This window comes from Botrytis cinerea, chromosome 18 (genome assembly GCF_000143535.2).
Source record: "Botrytis cinerea B05.10 chromosome 18, complete sequence".
NCBI lineage: Eukaryota > Fungi > Ascomycota > Leotiomycetes > Helotiales > Sclerotiniaceae > Botrytis > Botrytis cinerea.
The window spans coordinates 263-14824 of record NC_037327.1 but is presented as its reverse complement, the minus strand read 5'-3'; the positions used below and the strand labels follow the sequence as shown (position 1 = coordinate 14824).

The 14562-nt window shown below is 21.1% G+C and overlaps 1 protein-coding gene across 1 annotated transcript; it reads left to right on the top strand.

Moving 5' to 3' along the window:
* Positions 1 to 9899: 9899 nt before the first annotated feature.
* On the top strand, positions 9900 to 12184 carry BCIN_18g00010 (hypothetical protein). Its single transcript, XM_024698266.1, has one exon. It carries the CDS (start codon positions 10856 to 10858, stop codon positions 12092 to 12094), a length of 1239 nt encoding a protein of 412 aa, XP_024554083.1. The 5' UTR covers positions 9900 to 10855; the 3' UTR covers positions 12095 to 12184.
* Positions 12185 to 14562: the final 2378 nt, after the last annotated feature.

Genomic DNA, 14562 nt, shown 5'->3' with positions numbered 1-14562 from the left:
CGATATCTTTTGCTTGATCTCATTGATTTTCGAGGTGAATTGAATGCAGTCTGAGCGTAATTTGTCTTTCGATTCCCTCTGCTTTAATATGTTTATTTATTTAAATTAATTAACGTCTAATTTGGACCTCTATTGGAGTACCTAGACGTGCTAAGAAAAGGGGCTATTAAGTGGCAAGATCGTAGCGGCCAATTTTAACAGTTTGACTTCAATGCTAGAGGCTATCCGCTCCCCTATGTGTGGAATCCCTATAGATTTATAAGAACTTATAATAAGTACCTTTATACTAAATTTTGATATAAAGATATCTATCCGAGTACCCTATATGTGTCACGGGTTCAAAGCGTAGTTATATATATGCCTTAGACATTCGCATCCTATTTAGTTGGCGTTTCTCCGCCTCTATCTTACCTAGTATCTATTCCTTACAATCTAATATCGATAAATAAATAAAGTACACAGCTATGCATTTAGTATTAAATCTCATTATCTCAATGATATCTTTATAAGGAGAAAAGGTCGCTGAGGGAAAAGGTAATCAAATAAACAAACAGTAATTAAGAAAAATAGATATCTATTATTCCTAGGAATTTTTTGGTGGTTAGTATTGATGCTGATCTATTTCGATAGGGGGGTAGTGATTCAACGAAAATTTCTTAATTGATTATTATTCTTTCTGATTTCAATTTAAAACTTTTTTGATAATTTGAAAAAAGAAATCAATAGAGAAATAATTGAATTATATTTATTCAAAATTAAAATTAAAGGATTTTTGAAATTAAAGTTTCTATATCGAATTGGAATGATTCTAATTTTAATAAGATTGAAAAAAAGCTATAATAATTTATAAAAATGAAAAATAATAATAATCTATAAAACATTATTGAAACTTTTTAGTTGACTATTGTTCTCTTTAATTTCAATTTAAAGATATTTGAAAATTTAAAAAAATAAATAAATAGAGATTTAATTGAATTATATTTATTAAAAGTTAAAATTAAAATATTATTACTATTGAAGCTTTTACATTAAATTGAAATAAAATTAGTTTTTAAGAGATTCAGAAAATTGAAAAAAAGTTATAGTAATTTTTGAAAATAAAAGGGAATAATGATTTACAAAATAAATCAATCTAATTATCATTTTAACTTTAATTTATAATAGAAGATCTATTAATCTTTTAATCTTTTATACGAAATCAGAATTTATTTTCTTTTATATATTCAATTTTGGAAATAGATTTAAATAATTTCTTAAATTAATCAATTTATATTATTTTATAAAAGTTTTAATTTATAAGAATAAAGAAAATAATAATTAAATAAAAAACGATAAGGTAATTGAATTATTCAATTAAATTTTTTAGAATTATAAAAAAAATAAAAATAAGAAAAGAATAAGAATAAAAATAAAAGAAGAATAAGTATAAAAATAAAAATAGATAAAATTCCTTAAAAAGTAATTTAATAGAGTTTATTGTATTTGAAGGATTAATTTGATTATTATTTTTAGGAATCTTTAAATAATTGATATTGATTTATTTCAATAAAAGAATAATGATTTAATAAAAGTCTTTTTAATTGATTATTATCCTTTTTGATTTTAATTTAAAGTTTTTTGAAATTTTGAAAAAAGAAGTGAATAAAGATTCAATTGAATTATATTTATTTGAAATTAAAATTGAAATATTTCTGAAATTAAAGCTCTTATATTAAATTGAAAGAAAAAACTATAATAATTTATAAAAAATAAAGAAATAATAACTTATAAAGAACTATTAAAATTTCTTAATTGATTATTACCTTTTTTATTTTCAATTTAAAACTTTTTGAATTTTCTTTTTTAAAAAAAAGAAATTCAATTGAGTTATATTTATTAGAATAAAAATAAAAATATCATTTATATTAAAACTTTTTTATCAAATTAAAATAATCTTAATGTTAATAAGATTGAAAACAAGTTATAATAATTTATGAAAGATAAAGAAATAATAGTTTATAAAAAACTATTAAAACCTTTTGATTAATTATTATCTTTTTTATTTCCAATTTAAAACTTTTTGATTTTTTTTTAAAAAAACGAATAAATATTTAATTGAATGATATTTAATAAAAATAAAAATGAAAAATTTATTTATAATATATCCTTTGAGATCTATAAATATGATCTAATAAATCTCCTCTTTTTCTTTCTTATTTTCCTTTTAAATATTCACTTCTTTCTTCTTTTTATTATTATAAATATCAATAACAAATCGAGCTTTTATTGAAATATTAATAATCATTTATTATTTTTTAAAACATTACTTAATATTAGAGTGGTTAGAATAAAGCTTTTAAGACAAATCTATTTAACTATTAAACTTATTAATATAAATTTACCGAATAATATTAAAAGCTCTTTTATGAGATTTAAAAAAGCTTATAATACAAAAGTGATATAAGATATTAATAATTCAATAATATAGCCCTATTATATTACTTTTATCAAAAGCAAATTTATTAAATTCATTGAATTCTATTAACTTACTTTTTTTCAATTTCGTAAAGCCTTTTCAAAATCCTTATTGAATTGTTATAAAGCTAATAATACTCACTTGATTCGAAAAAACGGAAGTATAATAGTAATTCAAAAACCTAAATATAATATTCAAATTCTACTTACCACCTAGAAATTCTAATAAAACTTAACCTCTCAATAACAAAATAATATCATATACTATATAAGAATATATAATCGAAACTATAAATTCTCTTTCATTGTTTGAATTTATAATAGTGATTAATTATATAATAGGATTTGAAATAACGAGATTCAATACAGGTAGGCTATTTTAGAAATTCGATTTATTAATTATAAGAGATATAAGGAAATTGAAATAGAATAATCAATAACAAATTGATAGGAATTTATAAAATACTTTATAAGATTATTAATCTTATTAAACTTGAATATTATAAAAAAAAGAATTCTTTAATAAATTGTAACTTATAAATTCTCTTTTATTCAATTTCCTTTTGAATAAAAGATTCTATAATTTTAATACATTAATTATATTAATAAATTATTATAATAATAATTTTTTTCTAATTGTTATTGAAAATAAAATATTAAAAAATATAGATTTAATATAAAAGATTAATATTAGAAATAAAACGGGGAAAATATTAATAGACAGACTTTTTTCTATTTATTATAATAATTGTATTTAATAATGGAATCCATATCAAAATAGTAATTCGCTTAGAGTATTGAAAACAAATTAAAATGATTAGAATAGTAAAAGCTATTATTAATCAATCAATAATCGCAATTGAAATAATAGATTATAATAAAATTATTTTCGAAGAATAGAAAAAAGCACTTTCATACAATAGTATTATATTAAATAAACACATACCTTTTTTAAAGAATTAATAATAATTCATTAATAAAGTAATAAACATATAGAGAATATTATTATTTATTATTATTTATTATTATTTATTATTATTTATTATTATTTATTATTATTTATTATTATTTATTATTATTTATTATCTATTATTATTATTTATTATTATTTTATTTTATTTATAATATATAAACAATAATTGAAATTGCGTTTAGAATATAATACAAAATCAGAAATTGCGTTTAGAATATAATACAAAATCAGAAATATAATATATAGCAATACAATATACATTCTCAAATAAATATATAGAATAGAAGCAATCATTTTTCGAAATATAAAATACAAAAAAGAAAATCCTATTATAAAATAAAAATAATAAATTCAAGATATATAATAATAAGCCCTTTAGATTTATTATATATTAAAGGAGTACTCGCATATATATATAAATTATATAATTTTATAAGTTAAAAGAATCAATAAAAAGTCTTGAAACTATTATTATACTAGTTGATTCATTACTATTATTCGTTTCAACATTTAAAGGAATGAAATAAAAAGAATAAATGAATATGTATAATATAAGATATTATTTCGAAGTTTGAAAGAAAAAAGAAAAAAGAAAAAAGAAAAAAGAAATAAATTAGGAATAAGGAAACTAAATTAATTAGAATAATAATAAGATTGTTTTAGGAATAAATAAAATAAAGAAAGTTATTTATTTAAAGAATTAAAGTTATAAATATGATGAAGAGATAGTATTTTAAATAATAAAATTGAAACAATATATAAATAAAAAAGAATTTAAAATTGAATATATATATAAAATATTAAAAGAGTTTTAGGGATAGTTTTAATTTTTTTTTTTAAAAAAAAAGTAGAAAAAAAAAGAATTAGAGATACATATATGTAAGAAATATTAGTTATTTTTAGGGATTAATAGATTTTTTTGAGTATTGAAAATAAAAATGAATAATTAAGATATGTTTTTAGAGTTACGAGATTTGATATAAAAATATAATAAATTAATATAATTATTAAATATTTTTTAAAAAAAAAAATTGATATAATTAAAGTAAATAAAATTAAGAACATAAATTAAAAAAGAAATAAATTTTTATATTATATAAAAAATAAAATTAGAAATAATTTTTAGGGCATTAGAATTATTATTTTATTAAATGATAAAAAATATTTTAGGAATAAAAAAAAGATAAAGATCTATTAATTAAAGAAAATAAAGAAAGTAAAAGAAAGTAAAATTAAGAAACTTATTTAATTAAAGGGGATTAATTTATTATTAAATTGAGGGGTTAGGGTTATTAATAGATTGGGGGGTAAGAAATATTGATTAATAAGGGGATTGGGATTTTAAGAATTATAAGAATTGATATAAAACAGAAATCTATAATATAATATATAGTTATCGAGATAGGGATTATATAACCATACTAGCGCTTGCATTAGTGTCTTTCAGCATTACAACAATACATTTTATAATCCTAGCTTTTAAAACCCTAAGCAATATTACAACAATATAAATCATAATATTATATTGACTTTATTATTTCTATAATGATATTAATATTAATCAATAATATTATAGATTAGAAATCTAATATTTTAATTTCAAATATAATATGTATTTGTAATTAAGATTGATATTTTTTCGAAAAGGTATAAGTTTTTATATTAATTCAATATAGTTTGATATTTGCTTTCGTATAAATAAGAATTGATAGTAATATAATAGTAATTCTTATATAAATATTAATTCAATATAGTTTAATATTTATATTATTAAAAAAAGTTGACAATATAATAATGATTTTTATATTAACTTTAATTTATATTCAATTCTTTCTTATAATATATATTAAAAAAATAAAAATCAATAATATTAATTCGAATCTAATAATATTATATATAATATAACTTTATAAACTTTTATAAATTACATTTCTATTTATATTTATATTATTGAATTTTTTTATTATTATTTATTTATTATTTACAAATGATAAAAGTTTATTTATAATTCTTTTAAATAAAAAAAGATAATTTTAGAAATCCTTTTTTAAGTATTGAATTAAGAATAATATTAGTTATTATAATTGAAATATATAAAAAGTTATTATAGAGATAAATAGGTTATTTTATTAATAGATAAAATACAAATATAAAAAAAATTAGAAATTTTATAAAATATAAGATTTATAAATATTAATATTAGAAATATTATAATCAAAAGATATAATTAAATTATATTCATATAAAATATATATCGATAAATTAAAAGAATATATAGCTCGATTAATTTATAAAAATTTAATTGATATATTTCAATTACTTTATAGAATATAAATATCTAAAGAAATTATTGAAACAATTTTTGAAAAGGAATTTATATTTTAATTAAGAAGTATATAATAAAGAATTGTAATTGAAAAACTATATATATTATTTAAAGATTTCGAAATGTGTTAAATAAAAGATTTATATATTAATCTCTTAGATTTCAATATATATATTTTATTATAATTATTTTTTATATTATAATAATTGTAAAAAGTTAATAAAAATAAAGATATGAATATTGAATATGAAATAATGATAAAATTATAATTAAAGATATTTTTATAATCAAAGATATTTCTATAATTTTTAAGTTTTGTATTTAAAAACAAATCAATTATATACCAGTATTATAATTCTAAAAAATCACCCTCTTTTTTAATATATCAAAATTATATCAATCTATTATTGAAACTATTTCAAATCAATCTTAACTAATTCTTAATAATATTATTTATTTAATAAAATAATCTATTATTACAATAATCATTTTAATAATGAAAATAATATTATCATTAATATAATTCGAATCAATAATATATATATTGAGATAGATATTTAAATAGAAAACTGAATAATAATAATAGTGGTTTTAATAATGATAGTGGAGGTAATGATAATAAAAGAAATAGAAGAGAATAGTTTATAATGAATTTAAATAATAAGATTTTCGAATATATATTGATATATCGAATGTGTAAAGAAAGAATGATTTATATTAGTAAATATAATGTAAGAAAATTCTAAAGTATTGTTATTGATATAATTATTATAGAATAGTTTATAATTGATTATAAGTAGTATATAATATATAAAATAATTGTTGATAATATACTATTAAATAAAAGTAAAATGGAAATTATTAATATAATATTTGAAATTGATAGAGTTGAATTAATAGATTTATTTTATTTCGATTTATTATTGGGAATTATTGAATTCTATATTATAAATACAAAGATATTACTTTTTATTGTTATTTAAAGATATAAATAAATTTAATATATATTATTATAATATTATTGATATAATAATAATGAATAAGATAGAGAGGAGCTTCTTATATATTTATTGAAATAAGTATATGATACTTTTGTAATATATAAATGTATAATAATTTATATAACAAATTATTGATAATAATAAATACTATTTTATTAATATACAATTGTAATATTTATAATATACAATTGTAATATTTATATTATTGTTTTGATTATTTATTAATTTAAAGATTTTTATAAATATTATAATGAATTGGTTATAGTGATATCTTATAATAAAAAAATCAACAAATTTATTAAATTCTATTAATATTATTAAAAATATAATAAATCTTTCAATTAATTTAAATTCAATTTAAAAGATAATATCAATTTCAATTATTCTATTATAATGAATATAATATATATCGATATTAATTCAATTCCATATATTATTAATAAAGGTATATAATTTCAAATAGTATAATGATTAATGAATATCAATATAAAATATATATTTGATATATTTAAGAAATATTAAATAAATATATATATTAATTTATCGAATTATATTATATATAATATTAAAAAGAATTTTATTAATAAGGAATTTATTCAATATACAATAATTATATTAACAAAAACAAAAAATATTCTAATAAAAGTTTATTAATTAATCAATATAATTAAATAATATTATACAATTATTAAATATATATACACTATTATTATTAACAAATTAAATAGTTCAATAATAAAGTAAATATTATTATAAATAATTATAAAAATAATAAATAATATTATAAACCCAAATAAATTGATTTCAATATTTTTATCTTTTGAATTATATTCTTAAATAACTAATTTTAATCTATCAATATTTACAATTTTGTAATAACAATTTACAATTAAAAAAGCAATAAACAAAATCAATAAATTACAAGCTATATAATAAATCTCAAATACTTTAAACTAATACAATATATCATTTACAATGATTCTATAAAATCTATCTAGCAATTCGAAAGTTTGAATATAAAGAGAATACAAGGATTGAATAAAACCACATTATTTATTAAATATTAAAAATCAAATATATATTATAAGATTATCAAATAAACTAATAAATTTTTATATCATTTAAATTAAATCTTATATTAAAAAAGAATAGAATGAATTCCAAAAAGAATTTGAATATATTGAATTTGTATAATAAAAGAATAAAGGAATTATTTTATAAGAAAACTCTAATAATATAACTTTGTAAAAAGTTTACAAAATTATATAGTTTCCTTTTGATATTGAGAAACCCCTTTCAAATGAAATTAATGACCTATAAAATTGTAGTCTTTTATAAATCAGAATTCTATTAATATAATTACTATAAGCTTATATAAATATCCAAGCATTTCTCTTTAATAAGAATAAAAAATATAAAATATTATCAAATTTAATATTCTATCTTTTGAATAAAGATGAAATTAATAATATCGAATATATTAAATATTATATAATATTTATTGTATCTCTAATATTTATAATTTTTATTAAATCAAAACAAAAAAAGATTAATAGATTAATAAAGAATAATTTATTTCGATTTATTAAACTTATAAATATATTTGGAAATATAAGAATATTCAATTTATAGTTTATTGATGAGACTAAAAATTAAGGAATTAATAAAGTATTCTCAAAGTTTCAATTAGTTATATAAGTATAAAAAGATTAAGAAAAGAATACTATTTTAATATAATCATTTATTATATAATATATTAGTTAATATATTTTATTATTAATAATAATAATATTATTTAATTTTATATACAATTGATATTTAATTTGATTCAAAAGTTTTATATACAATCATTAATAAAAATCAATGTTTTTAAAAGCTTTATTCTATAAATTGTATAACTATTATATGGTATTCTAGAAATAAATAATAATTGATTCAGTATCTATTATAAATATTATATTAATACTTTTAAGATAGTATAATCAATATATGATTTATACCTTTTATATATAATTAAGGATAATATAGTATTTAGTATTGTAGAATTTTAAACAAATAATATTTTTATTATTATTAATAAAGAGTTTATAAATTGTAAGCTAATTGAATTTAAGAATACGAAATTTATAATAAAAGAATATGAAATATTGATATCAAGTATATTATTTAATATAAAAATAAATCAATTTATTTTAATTAATAGAAGCAATATGAGAACTTACAATTCATCAAAATAAAACCTTCTGATATATATGGAATTTATAGAAAACTGAGAAAATCAGTTAAAATAAAGAATTAGTATATCATACAATATACCTATAAAATATATATTACAATTATATATTAATTAAAAATAGGTTTTAATCTTTTCTTTATTATATAAATAATTAATCTAAAGAAAAAGAATATTAATATTCTCAATAAGCATATTTAATAATAAATTAATAATTCAAAAAGAGAATTGCAATTTATATTATTCTATATGGATTCTTTCAAATTGATTACATTTATTGATATTTCTTTTATTAATAATAAAGATTTATTTTTTTAGATAGAATATATTATTATATTAATAAATAAATATAATAAAGCTAATATTATTTATTAATTATTAATCAAATATAAAAGAACTATTAAAAGTATATTAGCTTTAGAATTCTACAAAATAATTTTTGAAGATCGTTAATTAATAAGACTAGTATGACTGGTTTTCATACGCGACCGAATTGCCTACTAATAATGACTTCGATACTTTTAGGCGAAGCGGTTGTGGCCGCTGGAGCTGAAGACAAAGCTACTTCCATCAACGCGACAGGGCTAACCCCTGGCTTTTTAGGCCACAGCCTGGGCTAGGTCTAGAACTTGAGAGTGTGCGCTAAGCGACGGTGGCTGCTGGAGCTGAAGATAAGGTTGCTCTTATCAGCAAGGCTGCACCCAACTTTATTCTTTCTAGGCTGCTGATTGCGCTACTTCTAGAGTATGCTGGACACCAGTGGCTTTTTGAGCTGAGTCAAATTGGACCGAAGTTTCTATTTTTGACTTGACTAATAATATCCTCACAGCCTGGAATAGGCATCTGGAAATTGTTCTTTTTTTTTGAACATCTGCGTATTTTCTAATCTTTATCCTTGAATGTCCGCCTTGAGGCTTGATTGTAGCTTCGATCAACTTACACCATGGAAAAGTTTAAGCTTCCATAGTGCTTCTATACTTATCAACATTCAAATTCTCTACACACTTTTCCAAAGCTCATCTATAATAACAAAAAACTAGCTTTGCCAGTCAAATTCTATGATTCACAACTAGGATGCTTTGCGAAGTATGCAAAGGCGTATTCTCGTACCGCGGCAGCGATAAATACGGATACAACAACCAAATAGGGGGCCACCATGCAAGTGCATTGTCACTAAATGAAGCTGCGTCCGCTGGCTGCAGGATTTGCACTCAAATAAAGCAACGGGCCCTGACAGAGCTGGGAACGCTTGAAAACGTGGAGATGAGACTTAGGATTACCGAAGTCGTTGTGAACCAGACCGACGAGGGAACGATATCAGTTCAAGTAGAAAATCTCATGATTTTACCTGATCTCAATGGGCAGCACAAGACACAAGTTTGGCAGTATCTTTCTATCTTTGGGGTAGCTGAGCCAAAAAGACCCATCAACATCAACGTCGGCAAAAGGCAACCAGAAGTACACCGTCCGATTTCTGATGTGGCTGATAAAGCGAGAGCATTTATAAGCCGTTGTGTTGAAGGGCATGCGCAGTGTAAGGCTAGAATGAATTCAACGTACTACCCTACTCGTCTTCTCGAATTGAGCGAATTTACAGCCAAAATCATTCACCCATTAATCGATGGCGCAATAGGACCATATGTTGCTCTGAGCTATTGCTGGGGCCCAAACCCAACTTCATACGATTAACAGCATCGAACAGAGGTGAGCTTCAGGCCGGCATCCCACTCGATTATCTTCCCATTGCATTCCAGGAGGCTATCAATCTTGTCAAGATCCTGGGCTACAGGTATATTTGGATCGACTCTTTGTGCATTATTCAGGAAGGAGCAGATAGTGTCGACGATTGGACGAGGGAGTCTGCCACAATGGGGGACGTCTATTCCCATTGCATTCTAAACTTGTCATTATCCCGCGTTTCAAGCCCCAAGGAAAGCTGTCTCGGTGGGCATGGTTTACACAACCTCATCCCTCCCTTTTCAGTCAAGCTTAAAGACCAATCTTTCACTATGTTTGATGAAGCATACTACCGTCTTGCACTCTACCGGCAACCTCTTGGTCTTCGCGCGTGGACCTTTCAAGAGCGAGTACTAGCTTCACGAGTACTTTCTCTTGGCCAGGGAGAATTATTCTGGGACTGCCTGGAATTGAGGGGAGCGAGCGAATCCTTTCCTCTAGGATTGACACCACGTATATCAGCAGCGCTAAAGGTGGCTCAACTCGAAATCTCCATCCCGACCAAGCAGCTTCCCTTGTATGAATTCTACAATCAGTGGCTGCGTATACTGGACAACTATACACCACGAAATGTTACATTCGTGGAGAAGGACAAACTCATCGCACTTGGGGCTGTTGCTTCTCGAATGTGTTGTGTACAGGACGATATCTACATAGCTGGTCACTTTAAGTCCACATTACCTTACAGTTTACTCTGGCGACTACATAACACGAATGACGGTTCAAAGTGGAGTAATACAATGGGAAAACGCATAAGATCTTCTATTGCATCTATTAATACACCTAGCTGGAGCTGGGCGTCTATCGATGGCCCTGTCAGGCACTATACAGGTTCGCAACCAACATCGAAGGACATGTGGCCTGATTCGTTGGCTACAGTGAAAACCCACCATTTGAAATTGAAAGATGACACAAATCCCTTTGGCCAGTGCGTATCTGCAAGTATCACTATAAGCACAGTCTGTACAGAAATTGTTTGGAGCCAGGCTGTATCCGGATGGCAGCTCTTGGACAGGACAAAAACCCTCGAAGACTACAGCCAGAGGGGTGATCCTGTCCTGATTGTATGGCTAGATGATCCTGATCAACGACACAGAATGATAGATGGAACTAAATTCACTCTAGCAGCGTTCTGTGATGGTTATATGGTGGGGTCAGATCAACCAGCTCGACAGGGTCTGGTTCTCCAAGAGTTTGTAGAAGGCACAGAAAAATTATTCAGAAGGATAGGACACTTCAGACTAGGTGCTCGTGATAAACCTCAAGCTGGGCAGACGCTAGCCGATTTTGAAAGTGCACAAATGAGAAGAGGTTGGAAAGAAGTTAAGGAAGTATTTGAAATTGAAAACAGAACGCTGGTTTTAGTATAATGAGTCTATCCACAATAACAAAACCAACTTGGGGTCAAATTGGTTTATTTCCCTATATAACCCGTTAATGCAAATTTGTTGAAAAAGTCAAGTTGATTTAGTCAAATTGATTTATTAGGATTGTATTTAAATAAGCTTGGATATAACTCAAATTTGAATATAAATTGGTTTTAGTATATATAATATTAATTATATTAAATATATAATTTAGAGTTCTTTATAGAATTGTTTATTAAGAATTATATTTATCAAATTGATTTTTGATAAAGGAGAGTTGATATATAGATTAATTAAATAAAAACTATATTTTTAAATATAAAGTGAATATAAAAATATAAAAGTATAAAATCGGAAATCATAATCAATTATTATATATATAGATTTAAAGTATAAATTGAGAATGTATTAAATAAGAAGATGTATAAAATAATTAGAAAAATATAAGATTTTTAAGAATTATAATTTAGAGGGTTAAATTAATTTAATATATATTAATTATATTATAGATTCATTTATATATTTTCTGATATAAAGGGTTATTATATATTCTAAATATAAATATATTATATTATTTAATTATATTAATATTTATTTAAAGATAAAGGGAAATATAAGGTTATTAAAGCTAATCAAGAATATATTATATATAAAATTCAAATTATTTGGGATTTAAAGATTAAAATAATAGAATTGAATTATTTAATATTTCTATTGATAAATAATCCCTTTATCTCTATATTATAATAATTTTAAAAAAATAAATTGAAATATTAATTGCAAAATGAATATAGCATTTTATATTAATATATTATATATCAATTTCAAAAAATTCAAAAGTATTATTATTAAATATATCAATAAGAGAATCTACAAAAAAAAGATTAATTAGAAATAAAAAGAAAGATACAAATACTATAACAAACTGGCATTCATTGTTAGCATTTTTTTGTTTGTAGATTAAAAGCCTAGTTTTTTAAAATTCAAATAATAGAATCTAATTCAATTATATTATTTAGAAATATTGATTTAGATATTGTAAAGATAATATTAAAGTAAATTATATAATAAGTAGAAGAGGATATATAGCATTAGATTATCAAATCTAAAGCAATTCGAGAACTGAATTTATAATTATATCAAATAAAATAAATTAAGTATTTGAAAGGATTTGATTAAATAAAATTATAAGCATTAATTGCATTTATGAAAAACGATGAACCAGAATTAAAAGTATTATACCGAATATTCAATTGATTAATTCAAAACACATAATACTATTATATTCGATTAATAATTAAATTAGAAATATTATTTGAAGCAAATCGAAAGGAGATGGATTAAGATATCCAAATACTATTCAATAATTGAATAGATATTATTATTGTTATATAATAAATAGAGATTTGTAAGTAATTATTGCATTATATATTCCAATTTAAAGATATTGAATTTGAAAAACAATTAGATTATAGATTGATAAAGAGATAGTAGATATATATAAAAAATATATAAATAAATATTGAGAAATTGATATAATGAAAAAAAGAATAAAAAGCTTTAAAAAACAAAACAGAGAATAAGAAGGAAAAATCGAATAAAGAGATTGAATGAATAAACCGAATTCAAAAACAGATTTTATAATTGTGAATAGTATTATTGAATTAGTTATTGTAAAACAACAAGTATAAAAGTATATTAATTAATAGATTAGCCGTTTTGAAAATACAAAAGAATAATGGCTAGTTGAATATTAAGAATTATATATTCAAATATTCAATTATAATCAAATTGATTTAGTTAATAATGATTCAGAAAGCTTATAAATAGTAACGAGAAGTTATTATATAATATAAGAAATATAATTTGAATTCAAAGATAATCAAAAAAAGAGTATCAAATTATTATATATTGATACAATATTTAATTTGTACATTTATAATTATGGTCTATAATAATCAAGATTCTAAACCCATATAATAATTATATTATAATCAATTATATAACTTCAAAATCCAATATATTACCACAACCAAAAAAAAGATTTAATAAATTAAGGATAATGTTTTATATATCAATATACAATTTGATATAAATCAATTCTAAAGAATAATTTATAAATTGATTAAGGAGGTGTAAGAGAAGTTATTTGAAAAGTTGATAATAATAAGGATAAATGTAAATCGAAAAATGGATATTAAATAGATGCTATCGATTTATTAGAATCGAATAATAAATCAATTATTGGAAATCAGAATTGGATAATTGTTTTTGAATAATAAACGAAACCAATTTACAATATACAAATAATAATAATTATATAAATGAATGTATAAAAAAAAGCAATTAAAAAAACAATTTATAAATACAATAGGAAAGCTAAAAAGGGAAGTTATTGTTATATTTCAATATCATATAGAATGATTCCAAAAGTTATTATAGGGTTTGATATATATATATAATAATCAGCT

Coding starts and splice junctions, on each gene's coding strand:
- BCIN_18g00010 (XM_024698266.1), top strand. CDS start 10,856: ATGGGGGACGTCTATTCCCATTGCATTCTAAACTTGTCATTATCCCGC.